General features: G+C 50.9%; 1 protein-coding gene across 2 annotated transcripts in view; it reads left to right on the top strand.

The window, feature by feature from the left end:
* The first annotated feature begins 972 nt into the window (after positions 1 to 972).
* The window catches only part of LOC129704285 (hexokinase HKDC1-like), a 61,778-nt gene continuing 45,071 nt past the window's right edge, over positions 973 to 17,679 (top strand). The window contains exons 1-5 of one of the 2 annotated variants that reach the window (XM_055647303.1): positions 973 to 1,219; positions 6,553 to 6,647; positions 10,861 to 11,017; positions 12,307 to 12,455; positions 16,088 to 16,207. In XM_055647303.1, the coding sequence (XP_055503278.1) occupies positions 6,585 to 6,647; positions 10,861 to 11,017; positions 12,307 to 12,455; positions 16,088 to 16,207 (489 nt within the window). In that variant the 5' untranslated portion in view covers positions 973 to 1,219; positions 6,553 to 6,584. The remainder of the gene's footprint in view (positions 1,220 to 6,552; positions 6,648 to 10,860; positions 11,018 to 12,306; positions 12,456 to 16,087; positions 16,208 to 17,679) is intronic. The other variant, XM_055647302.1, reaches the window with a different exon arrangement.

Raw genomic sequence — 17,679 nt, 5'->3', positions numbered from 1 at the left:
GTGTACAAACCCAAGCCAATTAACTTACAAACCTGCACGTGCGTCTTTGGAGTGTGGGAGGAAACCGAAGATCTCGGAGAAAACCCACGCGGTCACGGGGAGAACGTACAAACTCCTTAAAGACAGCACCGGCAGTCGGGATCAAACCTGGATCTCCGACACTGCACGCACTGTAAGGCAGCAACTCTACCGCTGCGCCACCATGCCGCTCAAATACTTCATCAGTATCGAGTGGAGGATATGTAGGAAGGAATTGCAGATGCTGGTTCACCCTGAAGATGGACACAAAACGCTGGAGTAACTCGGTGGGACAGGCAGCATCACTGGAGAGGAGGAACAGTTGACGTTTTGAGTCGAGACCGTTCTTCAGACTCAAGGATCTCGGCTGAAACGTCATCCATTCCTTCTCTCCAGAGATGCTGCCTGTCCTGCTGTGTTACTCCAGCATTTTATGATAATTGAGTATAGAGGTTGAGAGGGCATGTTGCAGTTATGTAGGACATCAGAGAGGCTACGTTTAGGATAAGGGGTTCGGGTTTGGCACCATGTACGGGAATCGAAAATCGGAGGGAATAGGTTTAAGGTGAGGGGGGAAACATTTAATAGGAACCTGAGGGGTATTTTTCACACAAAGGGTGGTGGGTATATGGAACAAGCTGCCGGCGTGGGCAGTTGAGGCAGGGACTATCGCAATGTTTAAGAAACAGACAGGTACATGAATAGGACAGGTTTAGTGGGATACGGGCTAAATGCAGGCAGGTGGGACGTGTAGAAGGGACATGTTGGTCGGTGTCGGCAAGTTGGGCCAAAGGGCTTGTCTCCGCACTGTATATCACTCTATAACTCTATGACAGGTTTAGTGGGATACGGGCCAAACGCAGGCAGGTGGGACTAGTGTAGATGGGACTTGTTGGTCGGTGTGGGCAAGTTGGGCCGAAGGGCCCCATTTTCCACACTGTGTGACTGTTACTCTCCCTGATTGCAGATCAGCACCTACTGAGCAGTAGAGACAGAGACTAATTCTGGCCACTGAACCCGGGGTAACGTGTGTGATCATCATTGTCACCTCACAATGGCAGCTCGTGTGTTGGAAGCTGATCTCAGTTCCGCGTGGTGACCGAGGTTGAAACACAATGGATTGTGTCAGTCTGGAAGGAGCTTCCTGTGACTACTAACACCTTTATTGGCCTTGATGCTCCCTTCAATTTATTGTGTCATGGTAAGGACAAGGTTTATTTCCTCATTAAAGACGGCGGCATCTCTGGATAAGAGGAATGGGGTAATGTTTCCGGGTCGAGACCTTTCTTCAGACTGAGAGTCAGGGGAGAGGGAACCAAGAGATATGGAAGGGTAAGGTGTGAAAACGACCGATCAAAGTTGACGATCAAGGAAAACGTAGAATGGATTATTGTTAGCTAGGGGAAGATGACAACGAGGCATACAAAGTGAAACTTAATCAGGACAGTCAAACTAGTTGGAGAACTTGGACGGGGAAGGGATGGAGAGAGTGGCAAAGCAAGGGTTACTTGAAGTTAGAGAAGTCAATATTCATACTGCTGGGATGTAAGCTGCCCAAGCAAAATATGACATGCTGTTCCTCCAATTTGCGTTGGGCTTCACTCCGGCTGTGGAGGCGGCCCAGTGGAGAAGGCCCAGTGTAGTAGGCCCAAGGCCCAGTGGAGTAGGCCCAGTGGAGGAGGCCCAGTGGAGGAGGTCCAGTGGAGTGGCCCAGTGGAGGGGGCCCAGTAGGCCCAGTGTAGTAGGCCCAGTGGAGAAGGCCCAGTGTAGTAGGCCCAGTGGAGGAGGCCCAGTGGAGGAGGCCCAGTGGAGGGGGCCCAGTGGAGGAGGCCCAGTGGAGTAGGCCCAGTGGAGGAGGCCCAGTGGAGGGGGCCCAGTAGAGGAGGCCCAGTAGAGGAGGCCCAGTGGAGGAGGCCCAGTGGAGGAGGCCCAGTGTAGTAGGCCCAGTGGAGGAGGCCCAGTGGAGAAGGCCCAGTGGAGGAGGCCCAGTGGAGAAGGCCGAGTGGGCCCAGTGGAGGAGGCCCAGTGGAGTAGGCCCATTAGAGGAGGCCCAGTGGAGTAGGCCCAGTGGAGGAGGCCCAGTGGAGGGGGCCCAGTAGAGGAGGCACAGTTACGGAGGCCCAGTGGAGGAGGCCCAGTGGAGGGGGCCCAGTAGAGGAGGCCCAGTGGAGGAGGCCCAGTGGAGGAGGCCCAGTGGAGGAGGCCCAGTGTAGTAGGCCCAGTGGAGGAGGCCCAGTGGAGAAGGCCCAGTGGAGGAGGCCCAGTGGAGAAGGCCCAGTGGAGGAGGCCCAGTGGAGGAGGCCCAGTGGAGGAGGCCCAGTGGAGTAGGCCCAGTGGAGTAGGCCCAGTGGAGGGGGCCCAGTGGAGGAGGCCCAGTGGAGGAGGCCCAGTGGAGGAGGCCCAGTGGAGTAGGCCCAGTGGAGAAGGCCCAGGAAGGTTCATTGTACTTTGTGAAGAATGGGCTTACAACACCTGCCAATGCAATTGTTAATCGAGAACATTACTGCCTGACCCGCTAAGTTACTCTCCCAATTTGTGTTTAGTTTGGACATACAGCGCAGAAACACAACCTTCGGCCCAACGAGTCCGTGCCGACCAGCGATCACCCCGCACACTAACACTCTCCCACACACTAGGGACAATTTACAATTTTTTACAGAGGACAATTAACCTACAAACCTGCACGTCTTTGGAGTGTGGGAGCAAACCAAAGCACCCGGGGGAAACCCACGCAGGACACGGGTAGAAGGTACAAACTCCGTGCCATGGTCGGGATCGAACCCAGGTCTCTGGTGATGTAAGGCAGCAACTCTACCGCTGCGCCACCGCGCTGCCCCTGTCCTTATTTTTGCACATTATTTGTTCTTATATTGAAACTGACTGAAACGTGGGTGGCAATATTTAACCCAGTGATTTATAGCCACCATTTTTATTAAGGATTGCTCATAAGATGCAGTAAAGTTGATGAAAGATGGCATATTTATCTCATCTGGGCAACATCTGCGGCTTCACTGCTTCTCTGGAAACCACCTATTATCACCGTGTCCTTATTTTTACCAGGATGCTGCCTGGATTAGGCAGTGTTCGCTACTTGGAGATTTTTTTCGTTTTAGAGATACAGCGTGGAAACAGGCCCTTTGGCCCACGGAGTCCGCACCGACCAGCGACCCCCACACACTCCCACTCCCATTTATTGTGTCATGGTAAGGACAAGGTTTATTTCCCCATTAAAGACGGCAGCATCTCTGGATAAGAGGAATGGGGTAATGTTTCCGGGTCGAGACCCTTCTTCAGACTGAGAGTCAGGGGAGAGGGAACCAAGAGATATGGAAGGGTAAGGTGTGAAAATGACTGATCAAAGTTGACGATCAAGGAAAACGTAGGATTAATGGATTATTGTTAGCTAGGGGAAGATGACAACGAGGCATACAAAGTGAAATTTAATCAGGACAGTCAAACACACAGTAGGGACACTTTACTATTATGCCAAGCCAATTAACCTACAAACGTGTCGGTCTTTGGAGTTTGGGAGGAAACCGAAGATCTCGGAGAAAACCCCACGCAGTTCACGTAGAGAGCGTACAAACTACGTACAGACAGCGCCCATAGTCGGAATCGAACCCAGGTCGCTGGCGCTGTAAATGCTGTAAGGCCACAACCCTACCGCTGCGCCACCGTGCCGCCCATTTTAGACAAACGGATTATTTTCTCTGGAACACCAGAGGTTGAGGGAAAACCGGATAGAAGCATATAAGAGGTTTTTAGATAGGCACGTGGATAGGTTCATGGGCCATAGCAGCAGAAGTAGGCCATTTGGCCCATCGAGCCTACTCTGCCATTCATTCATGGCCGATCTCAACCCCATCTCCTGCCTTCTCCCCATAATCCTTGACAGCCTTACCAATCAAGTATCAGTTAATCTCCGCCTTAAAAAATACCCATTGACCGTCACAGCTGTCTGTGGCAATGAATTCCACAGATTCACCACCCTCTGGCTAAACAAATGAATGGCATGGATGAGTTGGGCTGAAATATGAATCTGTGACTATATATCCTGTATATCATTATGAAAATGCTTAGATTATCGTACGGTCAAAAGGAAAAGGAGTAGAATTAGGCCATTCGGCCCATCAAGTCCACTCCACCATGGCTGATCTATCTTTCCCTCTTAACCCCCATTCTCCTTCCTTCTCCCCATAACCTCTGCATAACCTCTGTCGTCTGTACTAATCAAGAATCTATCTCTGCCTTAAAAATACCCACTGACTTGGCCTCCGCAGTCTTCTGTGGCAAAGAATTCCGCAGATTCACCACCCTCTGACTAAGGAAATTATTCCTCATCTTCCTAAAAGAACGTCCTTTAATTCTGAATTATCGTATAATGTATTCAATTTTTTGCTGGCTTGCACCATTGGCTTGATCCATTTATTGATATCCTTGTAAATTGCCCCCAGTGTGTGTAGGATAGTGTTAGCGGACCCAGTGCTTTCACTTTTCTCATCCTCCCTTCTGTTTCTATCCTTGAAGTCAACAGTGGGTTCAAATTCTGGTGCTTTGTAATGTTGAGGCTGGTGAACCGAACCACCTTTGGACAAACATTGACATCAGTTTGCTGACGAGAATTTGCAAACAAGTTTAGGCACAGAAAATCCGCGTTCAACATGCCAATCATTTTTTGCATGTCAAAAGGGTGCCCGCATGGTATTTACTGCATTGTTATATTTGGGACTTCATTCCATGAGCGGCAACTGCTGAGCTTGAAGTGAATGAAGAGCCAGCTGTTTCTAGATTTAAGGTATAAAGATATCAAAGAGTCTGGTCTATAATAGGACCAATATATTCCGACAGCTGACCGAGATCTACAGAATTATATCCACTTTAGTTTAGTTTAGACGGCGCAGAAACAGGCCCTTCGGCCCACCGAGTCCATGCCGACCGGCGACCCCCGCACACTAATAACACTGTCCTACACACACAAGTTATTTCCTTCGCTCCATGGATGTTGCTGCACCCGCTGAGTTTCTCCGGCATTTTTGTGTACCTACTCACACAAGGGATTGTTTACAGTTTCAACAAAGCCAATTAGCATACAAACCTGTACGTCTTTGGGGTGTGGGAGGAAACCGGAGCGCCCGGAGAAAACACGCGCAGGTCACGGGGAGAGCGTACAACCTCCGTGCGGACGGCACCCGTAGTCAGGATGGAACCCGGGTCTCTGGCGCTGTAAGGCAGCAACTCTACCGCTGTGTCAATGTGCCGCCCACTGAGTGTGGGAGGAAACAGGAGCCCCCGGAGAAAACTCAAACGGACACAGGGAGAACGTACAAACTCCGTACAGAGTGCACCCGAGGTCAGGATTGAACCCGGGTTTCTGGCGCTGCAAGCGCTGTAATGCCCCTGTCCCACTTAGGAAACCTGAACGGAAACCTCTGGAGACTTTGCGCCCCACACAAGGTTTCCATGCGGTTCCTGGAGGTTGCAGGTGGTTGCCGGAGGTTGCAGGTAGTGGAAGCAGGTAGGGAGACTGACAAAAACCTTCGGGAACCTCCGGGAACCGCACGGAAACCTTGGGTGGGGCACAAAGTCTCCAGAGGTTTCCGTTCAGGTTTCCTAAGTGGGACAGGGGCATAAAGGCAGCAACTCTCCCGCTGCGCCACCATGCCGCCCTTTCATTTAGCTTAGAGATATAGCACTAGAGAAACTAGCCCATCAATGCACCGAATCCACACCGACCAGCGATCACCACATACACTTGCACTACCCTACACGCTAGGGACAATTTACAATTTTTACCAAAGCCATTCAACCTACAAACCTATACGTCTTGGGAGTGTGGGAGGAAACAGGAGCACCCGGAGAAAACCCACGGGGTAACAGGGAGAACGTACAAACTCCGTACAAACAGCACCCGAGGTCAGGATGGAACCCAGGTCTCTCGATGCGCCACCGTGCCGTTTCTCACCTGACTCCAAGTACTTCAATTCTCTCAACTTGACCGAGAGCAAATGAAGGATCTTCTAAACAGTTTTCTTATCCACCTGCACAGGAGCCAACATTTGTTCTGTGCATTTAGTTTAGTTTAGTTTAGTTTAGTTTAGAGATACAGCATGGAAACAGGCTCTTCGGACCACCGAGTCCGCACCGACCAGCGATCCCCGCACACTATCGCTATCCTACACAGACTTGGGACAACTTACATTTTGATACCAAGCCAATTAACCCACAAGCCTGTGCGTCTTTGGAGTGCGGGAGGAAACGGAAGATCTCGGAGAAAACCCACGCAGGTCACGGGGAGAACGTGCAAACTCTGTAGTCGGGATTGAACCCGGGTCACTGGCGCTGTAAGGCAGCAACTCTAGCGCTGCGCCACCGTGCCGCACATTTCTTCAACTGGGAGTGAATGAAGAGCGGAGACTAAATTGTAATTCAATTTGAGTCCAGAAGGTTTGTGGGCCTGTCAATGTCAGCGTTTGTATCAATCCGAACCACTGTAACATTGACCTTCTCATGATCGTTTTTCTTTTGTTTCGTCAGGACCTAATACCCTGAAACACCAAAGCCAAAAAATGTTTGCGGTACATCTTTTGGCTTTTTACCTTACGAGAATTAATGAAGATCAAGTCAGAAAGGTAAGTGAGGCAGCAGGTAAATGTAGATAGACATAGACATAGAAAATAGGTGCAAGAGTAGGCCATTCGGCCCTTCGAGCCTGCACCGCCATTCAATATGATCATGGCTGATCATCCAACTCAGTATCCTGTTCCTGCCTTCTCTCTATAGCCCCCTGACACCTTTAGCCACAAGGGCCACATCTAACTCCCTCTTAAATATAGCCAATGAACTGGCCTCAACTACCTTCTGCGGCACAGAATTCCAGAGATTCACCACTCTCTGTGTGAAAAAAGTTTTCCTCATCTCGGTCCTAAAAGATTTCCCCCTTATCCTTAAACTATGACCCCTTGCTCTGGGTTGCTGGGAACCGTGAAAGACTCGAGGGCTTGGGATAAATGGGACTACTGTGGACAGGGTGAGCAGCTTCAAATACCTGGGAGTCCACATCACAGAGGATCTGACATGGCCAACACAAGCCGCCGCACTGGTGAGAAAGACAAAGCAGCGCCTTTATCACCTCGGGCAGCTGAGGATCCTTCTGTCCTTCTACTCTGGGGCTGTAGAAAGCATCCTGTCACACGATCTGGTTTGGGAACAGCTCTCCCTCGGACAGAAAGCTCTGCAGAGAGTAGTACATTCGGCTGAACGCACTATGGGAACTACATTCACCACCCTGCAGGACCTATACACCAGAGGGTGCAGATCTAGAGCCAGCAACATTATGGGGGACCCCTACCACCCCAGCAACAGACTGTTCCAGCTGCTAAGGTCAGGCAAACGCCTCCGCTGTCACGTTGTGAAAATAGAGAGGATGAGACGGAGTTTTGTCCCACAGGCCGTCAGGACTGTAAACTCTTATCTCACCAGGGACTCATTTACTGTTGTGTTGTGTCTTTTTACTTTTCGAAAATGTAAATACTGGTTCTGTTCTGTTTTGTTGTTATGTTGTTTTTTTGCACAATCCGCAGGCATTGCCACTTTCATTTCACTGCACATCTTGTATGTGTATGTGACAAATAAAGTTGACTTGACTTGACTAAGGGGCAAAATTTAAACACAGAACAGTAGTTTTGTTTTAAGTACACAAAAAAAGCTGGAGAAACTCAGCGGGTGCAGCAGCATCTATGGAGCGAAGGAAAAAGGCAACGTTTCGGGCCGAAACCCTTCTTCAGACAGTAGTTTTGTTTTAGTTTAGTTTAGAGATACAGGCCCTTCAACCCACCGAGTCCGTGCCGACCAGCGATCCCCGCACATCAAGTCAAGTCAAGTCAAGTTTATTTGTCACATACACATACGAGATGTGCAGTGAAATGAAAGTGGCAATGCTCGCGGATTTTTTGTGCAAAAGACAAACAACAAAACAACCAAACAAATTATAAACACAATCATAACACACATATTCTTTTACATAATAAATAATAGAAGGAAAAACGTTCTGTAGAGTTAGTCCCTGGTGAGATAGGCGTTTACAGTCCGAATTGCCTCTGGGAAGAAACTCCTTCTCAACCTCTCCGTTCTCACCGTATGGCAACGGAGGCGTTTGCCTGACCGTAGCAGCTGGAACAGTCCGTTGCAGGGGTGGAAGGGGTCTCTCATGATTTTGTTTGCTCTGGAGTTGCACCTCCTGTTGTATAGTTCCTGCAGGGGGGTGAGTGAAGTTCCCATAGTGCGTTCGGCCGAACGCACTACTCTCAGCAGAGCTTTCTTGTCCTTGGCAGAGCAATTCCCAAACCAGATGGTAATGTTACCGGACAAGATGCTTTCCACCGCCGCTGCATAGAAGCACTGGAGGATCCTCGGAGACACTCTGAATTTCCTCAATTGCCTGAGGTGGTAAAGGCGCTGCCTTGCCTTCCTCACGAGTGCCGAGGCGTGTGATGCACATTAACACTACCCTACACACACTGGGGACAATTTTACCGATATACCAAGCCAATGAACCTACAAACCTGTACGTCTTTGGCGTGTGGGAGGAAAGCGAAGACCTCGGAGAAAACCCACGCAGGTCACGGGGAAAGGTACAAACTCCGTACAGACAAGCACCCGTGTTCAGGATCGAACCCGGCACTGTTTGGTTATAACTCTACCACTGCGCCAGGGTCAATGCTGAACCTAATTCCAAGTTAAATTTGTTTAGTTTAAAAATACAGAGTGAAAACAGGCCCTTCGGCCCATCGAGTCCATGCCGATCAACGATCACCCATAGACTGGTTCTATCCAACACACTGGGATACACTACAAAGCTGCACGTCTTTGGAGTGTGGGAGGAAATCGGAGCAGTGTGTGGGGAGTGGATGGGAAAGTGGGATAACATAGAACCAGCGTGAATGGGTGATCGATTGTCGGCGTGGACCCTGTGGGCTGAAGGGCGTGTGTTTCCATGTTGTATCTTTGAACTAAATTAAACTGTCCGGAGAAGGGACCCGACCAGAAACGTCACCCATCCTATTATTCCAGAGACGGCTGCCTGGTTACTCCAGACCTTTGTGTCTATCTAAACTAAACTCAACTTCAATGAAAAGCTCTAGTCTGGGAACAGGGAGGAGGACGATGTCAGGAGGGGGCGAGAGGGACATTTGCTGAGAGATTATGTGGCCAGATAATAGAAGAGGCTTGAGAAGGAGGGAGTTCGTGAGGGACTGGACTGAAGGCAGGTTAGCATGGAGGGGTAACCAGGGAAAGTAAACGATTCAATGAGAATCTGAGGGGTAACTTTTCACACAAAGGGTGGTGGGTGAATGGAACAAGCTGCCAGAGGAGGTAGCTGAGGCTGGGACTATCCCAACATTTAAGAAACAGTTACAGGTACATGGATAGGACAAGTTTGGAGGGATATGGATCAAATGGGGGACGAGTGTAGCTGGGACATGTTAGCTGGTGTGGGCAAATCGGGCCAAAAAGGGCCTGTTTCCACACTGTATCACTCCATCACTCTATGAGTGCTCCTTTTTTAGGAAACACAGCGCCTTTTGTTATTGATAACATACAGCAGAAAGCAGCTGATTGGGCGGCACGGTGGCACAGCGGGTAGAGCTGCTGCCTAACAGCGCCAGAGACCCGGGTTCGATCCTGGTCACGGGTGCTTGTCTGTACGGAGTTTGTACGTTCTCCCCGTGACCTGCGTGGGTTTTCCCCGGGTGCTCCGGTTTCCTCCAACACTCCTAAGACATGCAGGTTTGCAGGCTAATTGGCTTAGTTAAAATAGTAAATTGTCACTATTGTGTAGAGGATCGCTGGTCGGCACGGACTAGTTGAGCGAGGTGCCATTTTCTCTAAACTAAACTAAATCAAACCAAACCAAAGCAAAGCAAACCGGTTATTCAAGTGCATCAGGTATGCTGGTATGTGCTTTGCTGGCAATCGCTGTCCCTCTCTCTCAATCCATCCCTCCCTCCTCCCAGTTCTCTGACCAGTCTTACTGTCTCCGACTACATTTGATCTCTGTTTGCTTTGTTGGCAGCTTCTCCCAGCTAACAATCATCTACTCTACATTTTCCTTGAACCTCATTCCCTTTGCCCCGTTTTCACACCTTACACTTCCTTATCTATGTATCTCCCTCTCGACCTGAAAGGTCACCTATCCCTTCGCTCCATAGATGCTGCCTCACCTGCTGAGTTTCTCCAGCATTTATGTCTATCTTCACTCTCTCCTGATATCAGTCTGAAGAAGGGTCTCGACCCGAAACGTCACCCATTCTTTCTCTCCAGAGATACTGCCTGTCCTGCTGTGTTGCTCCAGCATTAGTTTAGTTTAGAGATCCAGCGTGGGTGAGGGGTGGGGGGGGTGGGGGGTGGGTGGGTGGGGGGGGGGGGGGGGGGTGGGGGGGGGGGGGGGGGGGGGGGGGGGGGGGGGGGGGGGGGGGGGGGGGGGGGGGGGGGGGGGGGGGGAGGGGGGGGGGAGGGGGGGGGGAGGGGGGGGGGGGGGGGGGGGGGGGGGGGAGGGGGGGGGGGGGGGGGAGGGGGAGAGGGGGGGGGGGGGGGGGGGGGGAGGGGGTGGGGGGTAAACCAGTGAGTCCACTGGATCAACCACGTGGTCAGTCCACTGGAGGGGGTCAACCCTCGTGGCCCCTGCAGGTCGAGGGGGGGGGGGGGGGGGGGGGGAGGGGGGGGGGGGGGGGGGGGGGGGGGGAGGGGGGGGGGGGGGGGAGGGGGGGGGGGGGGGGGGGGGTTAGAGTGATGAATAAACCACGTGGTCAGTCCACTGGATGTCAACCCTCGTGGCCCCTGCAGGTCGACCGTTTCCTCTACAACATGCAACTCAGTACTGAACAGCTACGAGACATCGTGTCTCGATTTGACAACGAGATGAGGAAGGGACTTGACGTCAACAGCTATTCGACGCTGAAGATGCTGCCGACCTATGTGAGAACAACCCCTGATGGGACAGGTATTGCAGAATGAACCGACAGCACAAGTTTAGTTCAGAGATACAGCACGGGAACAGGCCCTTCGGCCCGAGTCCACAGCGACTGGCGATCCCCGCACATTAACACGACCCTCCACACAAATTATACTGACACCAATTCAGATTCAGATTCAAACTTTATTGTCATTGTGCAGTGTACAGTACAGAGACACCGAAAAGCAGGTAGCATCTCCCTAGAAGAGCGACAAAGAATATGAGCAATATATAAATATATTTCCGTGCATACAGTCACAGTAGTACAATTATTTTTTTCCTGGTGGGAGGAGTGTCCGGGGGGGGTGATTGGCAGTCACCGAGGTACAGTGTTGAGTCATGTAACAGCCGCAGGGAAGAAGCTGTTCCTGGACCTGCTGGTCCGGCAACGGAGAGACCTGTAGCGCCTCCCGGATGGTAGAAGGGTAAACAGTCTGTGGTTGGGGTGAGAGCAGTCCTTGGCGATGCTGAGCGCCCTTCGCAGACGACCCTTGCTTTGGACAGACTCAATGGAGGGGAGCGAGGAACCGGTGATGCGTTGAACCTCACCAGAGGTTGCTGTTTAGGTCTCCTAAGTGGGACAGGGGCTGAAGCATTTCCGGAAACGCTGGCTTTGGAGCGAGGAACCGGTGAATGCGTTGGGCAATTTTCACCACCCTCTGCAGTGCTTTCCGGTCGGAGACAGAGCAGTTGCCATACCATACTGTGACACAGTTGGTAAGGATGCTCTCGATGGTGCAGCGGTAGACGTTCACCAGAATCTGAGGAGACAGATTAAACTACAAGCCAATTAATCTACAACCTGCAGTGCGGGAGGAAACCGGGGATCTCGGCGAAAACCCACGCAGGTCACGGGGAGAATGGACAATGCCCCAAATAACGGGGAGAACGTACAAACTCCCTACAGGCAGCACACGTAGCCGGAATCGAACCCGGGTCTCCAGCGCTGTAAGGCAGCAAGTCCACCCCTGCGCCACCTAGCTATGTCGTTCCGTGCTTCTTTGGAGGTTGTAGTGTTTAATAGCCTGATGGCTGAGGGGAAGCAGCTGTTCCTGAACCTGGACGTTACAGTCTTCAGGCTCCTTAGTTTTAGTTTAGTTTAGAGATGCAGCGCGGAAACAGGCCCTTCGGCCCGCCGAGTCCGCGCCGACCAGCGACCACTGAGGGCGCACTTTTTAGGCTCCTACACCTTCCTCCCGAAGGCAGCGGTGAAACGAGTGTATGACTGTGCATCGCATTGTTCCCCGAGTGTCCGTAACCTTTGTGTTTTGTGGCAGAAAAGGGCGACTTTTTGGCGCTGGATTTGGGCGGCAGTCGCTTCGAGGTGTTGCGGGTCCGGGTGTCAGAAGACGGGAGGCAGATGATACAGACGGAGAGGCTGATGTACCCGATGACTGACAAGATGAAGCAGAGCCATGCCAACGAGGTAATCCCACGCACACGACTGATTGATCAGCACTTTATCGCCACACGTACCTGGTGCAGTGAGATTCATTGTGTCCGTACAGTGCACGGGTATGCAAAGGGACGCCACGCAAAGGGCGATGTCAGAGTGACAATAGTATTCAATGTAGTCCCGCTGGTTCCTGTTTCCTTCAACTCTCCCCCCCCCCTTCCACCGTCACGTTCCCCCCTTCCCACCACCACCCCCCCCCCACCCCCCCCCCCCCCCCCCCTCCCTCGTTGTTCTACGTGGCCACCTCATGCCGGGTCCTCTCGCTTCTCTTATCCCTAATTTGCCTTTTGCTGGAACTAATGCTACCATTGCTGGATGGTTGATTCATAAGGTCGGAAGGTCGGAAGGTCAGAAGTGATAGAAGCAGAATTAGACCATTCGGCCCATCAAGTCTACCCCGTCATTCAATCATGGCTGACCTATCTCTCCCTCCTAACCCCATTCTCCTGCCTTCTCCCCGTAAACCCCTGCCACCCGCACTAATCAAGAATCTATCTCTGCCTTAAAAATATCCATTGACTCGGCCTCCACAGCTTTCCGTGGCAAAAAAAATCCACAGATTCACCACCCTCTGACAAAAGAAATTCGTCCTCATCTCCTTCCTAAAGGAACGTCCTTTAATTCTGAGGCTACGACCTCTAGTCCTGGACTCTCCCACTAGTGGAAACATCCTCTCCACGTCCACTCTATCCAGGCCTTTCACTTTCCCTCACCCTCGCCAAAGTCATGTGATAGGAGCAGAATTAGGCCATTCGGCCCATCGAGTCTACTCTGCCATTCAACAGTGTATCACTGGAATTCACTGGAATTTAGAATAAGAAGGGATCTTATAGAAACATATAAAATTCTCAAGTGATTGGACAGGCAAGATGCAGGAAAAATGTTCCCAATGTTGGGGGAGTCCAAAACCAGGGGTCACAGTTTAAGAATAAGGGGTAGACCATTTGTGACTGAGATGAGTTGTTAAACTGTGAGAATTCTCTTCCACAGTTGGCAGTGGAGACAGGCACGGAAATCGCTATCAAAATATGGAGGGTATCAGGGGACAGGGGGGGACACAATATTTAGCCTCCGAAGCCTCGCGTGTGTGTGTATGTGTGTGTGTGTGAGAGTGTGCATGCGCACACTCTCACATACACACACATACACACACACGCGAGGCTTCGGAGGCTAAATCCAGTGCTAAATGCAGCTCAACTCTGCCTGTCTCGCCGGGGTTAACCTACAGCCCTGCATCGACTGACGGGACACCAGCACTGCTTCCCCGTGCTGGCCATATTTCCCGCAAGTCAGGCAGGGCTGTAGGTTAACCTGGCGGGAGAGGCAGAGTGGAGCTGGGTTTAGCGCTGCTTCTCTTCGCTGGCTGTGGGCCTGGGGGTACAGCTCCCGTCTGACACATGACCTCGCTGGCCACCCGTGGGGAGGGGGGCACTCGGGTGCGGACGGGACAGCGCCGGAGAGCCGAGATCGATCCTGCCTGCGGATGTGTCCCACCTGTCCCCCCCCCCCCCCCCCCCCCCCCCCCGGGATTTCCGCCCTTGGTGGAGACCAATTCACTGGATGTTTTCCAGAGAGAATTTGATAGAGCTCTTAGGACTAACGGAATCAAGGGATATGGGGAGAAAGCAGGAACGGGGTACTGATTCTGGATGATCAGCCATAACCATATTGAACCAGACTGATTCCTGGGATGTCAGGACTGTCTTATGAAGAAAGACTGGATAGACTTGGTTTATACTCTCTAGAATTTAGGAGATTGAGAGGGGATCTTATAGAAACTTACAAAATTCTTAAGGGGTTGGACAGGCTAGATGCAGGAAGATTGTTCCCGATGTTAGGGAAGTCCAGGACAAGGGGTCACAGCTTAAGGATAAGGGGGGAAATCCTTTAAAACCGAGATGAGAAGAACTTTTTTCACACAGAGAGTGGTGAATCTCTGGAACTCTCTGCCACAGAGGATAGTTGAGGCCAGTTCATTGGCTATATTTAAGAGGGAGTTAGATGAAGCCCTTCTGGCTAAGGGGATCAGGGGGTATGGCGAGAAGGCAGGTACGGGATACTGAGTTGGATGATCAGCCATGATCATATTGAATGGCGGTGCAGGCTCGAAGGGCCGAATGGCCTACTCCTGCATCTATTTTCTATGTTTCTATCTCCACTTCCGAGCCCCATTCTCCTGCCTATCCAAGCCTTTCATTATTCCTCTCCCTCACCGATCTCCCTCCTCCTCCTCCTCCTCGTCCGTTGGATTCACGGGAGGTGGTCTTGGAGCTAGGGGAGGTTGCTCCAGGACAATCTGGACATCCTGGACAATACAGCTCACCCCCTCCGTGACACACTGGTCAACCCGAGGAGCACCTTCAGCAACAGACTGGTTCCACCAAGATGCAGGACAGAACGCCACAGGAGATCCTTCTTCCCTGTGGCTATCAAACTGTACAACTCCTCCCCCTTCTGTCGTGGGGTAGACTGAGACTGACTCCCCTTCCCCCCTCCGCCCCCCTCCCACGTAATCTTTGCACACCCCCCAAGCCTTTCCACTCGTCACGTTAATTTCATGTTTCATGTATTTTGTGTTTTTATGACTGTTCTGTTGGCGGATTAATTTCCCTCCTGGGATAAATAAACTTCTATCGTATCATAGCGACCTCCCTTTCCCTCACTGACGTCCCTCTCCCTCGCCAAAGTCGTAAGTGATAGGAGGCCATTCGGCCCATTGCATCTACTCCGCCATTCAACAATGTACCTCTCTCTCCTAACCCGTCATTGAAAGTAGGCATGCAGGTGCAGCAGGCAGTGAAGAAAGCGAATGGTATGTTGGCATTCATAGCAAAAGGATTTGAGTATAGGAGCAGGGAGGTTCTGCTGCAGTTGTACAGGACCACACCTGGAGTATTGGGTACAGTTTTGGTCTCCAAATCTGAGGAAGGACATTATTGCCATAGAGGGAGTGCAGAGATGTTTCACCAGACTGATTCCTGGGTTGTCAGGACTTTCTTATGAAGAAAGACTGGATAGACTCGGATTTTACTCGCTAGAATTTAGAAGATTGAGGGAGGATCTTATAGAAACTTACAAAATTCTTAAGGGGTTGGACAGGCTAGATGCAGGAAGGTTGTTCCCGATGTTGGGGAAATCCAGGACAAGGGGTCACAGTTTAAGGATAAGGGGGAAATTTTTTAGGACCGAGATGAGGAAAACATTTTTCACGCAGAGAGTGGTGAATCTCTGGAACCCTCTGCCACAGAAGGTAGTTGAGGCCAGTTCATTGGCTATATTTAAGAGGGAGTTAGATGTGACCCTTGTGGCTAAAGGGATCAGGGGGTATGGGGAGAAGGCAGGTACAGGATACTGAGTTGGATGATCAGCCATGGCGGTGTTGAATGTAGGAGAATGTAGGAATGTATTGAATGGCGGTGCAGGCTCGAAGGGCCGAATGGCCTACTCCTGCACCTATTTTCTATGTAGCCCCATTCTCCTGCCGATCCATGTCCTTTCATTATTCCTCTCCTCGCTCTTGTTACCGCTGTGGGTCGGTGGCAACAACTCCGCTCCACTGCCTGTGTCCTCTTTTCTGCCCCCCCCCCCCCCCCCCTCCGCAGTTATTCAAATACATCGCCGAATGCCTGGGAGACTTCATGACGAAGCACGAGATCAAGAGCAAGCGCTTTCCACTCGGATTCACCTTCTCCTTCCCCTGCAGGCAAGCCAAACTGGACGAGGTGAGTGCCAGGTACATCCGCCCCTTCAGGTCAAGGGTCCTGAACCGACCCGGAAACCCTCGCCTTTCCTTCTCGTTCTTAGCGAGATACAGCGTGGAAGCGCCGAGTCCGCGCCGACCAGCGGTCCCCGCACGCTCGTGACAATTCACACGTATGCCGGGCCAATTAACGTACAAACCTGCACGGCTTTGGGGGTTTGGCAGGTGAACCGAAGATCTCGGAGAAAACCCACGTGGGTGACGGGCGAGAAGGTACAAACTCCGTACAGACAAGCACCCTCAGTCAGGATCGAACCCGGGCCTCTGGCGCTGTGAGGCTGTTGCGCCACCGTGCCATCTATCCGTGTTTTCCAAAGATGCTGCCAGACCTGCTGAGTTACCCCAGCACTTTGTGTCTTCTTTGGTTGATTGCAAGATGGACAGTCAAAGCCAAAGAGATGCTGGCACGCAAGATTAAAAAACCTTACGTGTTACATAGCCGGAGAATGAAATAATGCCGTTTACCTTTCTAGACGTGGCGGTACATTAGGTCAGAAGGTCACAACTGATAGGAGCAGATCTAGGCCATTCGGCCCATCAAGTCTACTCTGCCATTCAATCATGGTTGATCTATCTCTCCCTCCGAACCCCATTCTCCAGCATTCTCCCCTGACGCTCGGACTAATCAGGAATCTCTGTCTTAAGGTACAAACTCCGCACAGACTGCACCTGTAGTCAGGATCGAACCCGGGTCTCTGTGAGGCAGCAATTCTACCTCTGCGCCACTTCCGCAGCCTGCTGTGGCAAGGAATTCCACAGATTCATCCATCCCTCTCTGAAGAAATTCCTCCTCATCTCCTTCCAAAAGGAAAGTCCTTTAATTCTGAGGCTATGACCTCTCGTCCGAGACTCTCCCACGAGTGAAACATAGAAACATAGAAATATAGGTGCAGGAGTAGGCCATTCGGCCCTTCGAGCCTGCACCGCCATTCAATATGATCATGGCTGATCATCCAACTCAGTATCCTGTACCTGCCTTCTCTCCATACCCCCTGATACTAGCAATGTTACAAAATTTTGAGATTTAAAAAATCAAGTCTGCAATTTATCCCATCAGATAAAGCATAACAATAAGTTTAATTTGACACCTAATTCACTTTCATATCTCAAGTAATAAAAAAACGTTATGGCCATTTTCATACTCGGAAATTAGCATCTTGTTCCCTATTGATTTTCTATGGACATAACAAAAAAGCTGTGATCGAGGACAGTCAAAAGCCCATAACCTTGTTAAAAATTAAGAGAACTGAATGAAATTTTCAGTTATCATAGATTGAACCATTCTGAAACAAATATAAAATAATCTTACTTGGAGGACCTGAAATTAAAGCATATAATTAGTTAGTTACCCAATTGTAGCTAATTTCAAACTTCAATTACTAGATCTAAACATCTATCCATTTCTTAATAAATGATTAACATTTTTAAATAGCC

This window comes from Leucoraja erinacea, chromosome 15 (genome assembly GCF_028641065.1).
Source record: "Leucoraja erinacea ecotype New England chromosome 15, Leri_hhj_1, whole genome shotgun sequence".
In the NCBI taxonomy this organism is placed as follows: domain Eukaryota; kingdom Metazoa; phylum Chordata; class Chondrichthyes; order Rajiformes; family Rajidae; genus Leucoraja; species Leucoraja erinaceus.
The sequence above is the reverse complement of the archived record's forward strand: the minus strand, read 5'-3'. Positions and strand labels throughout refer to the sequence as shown.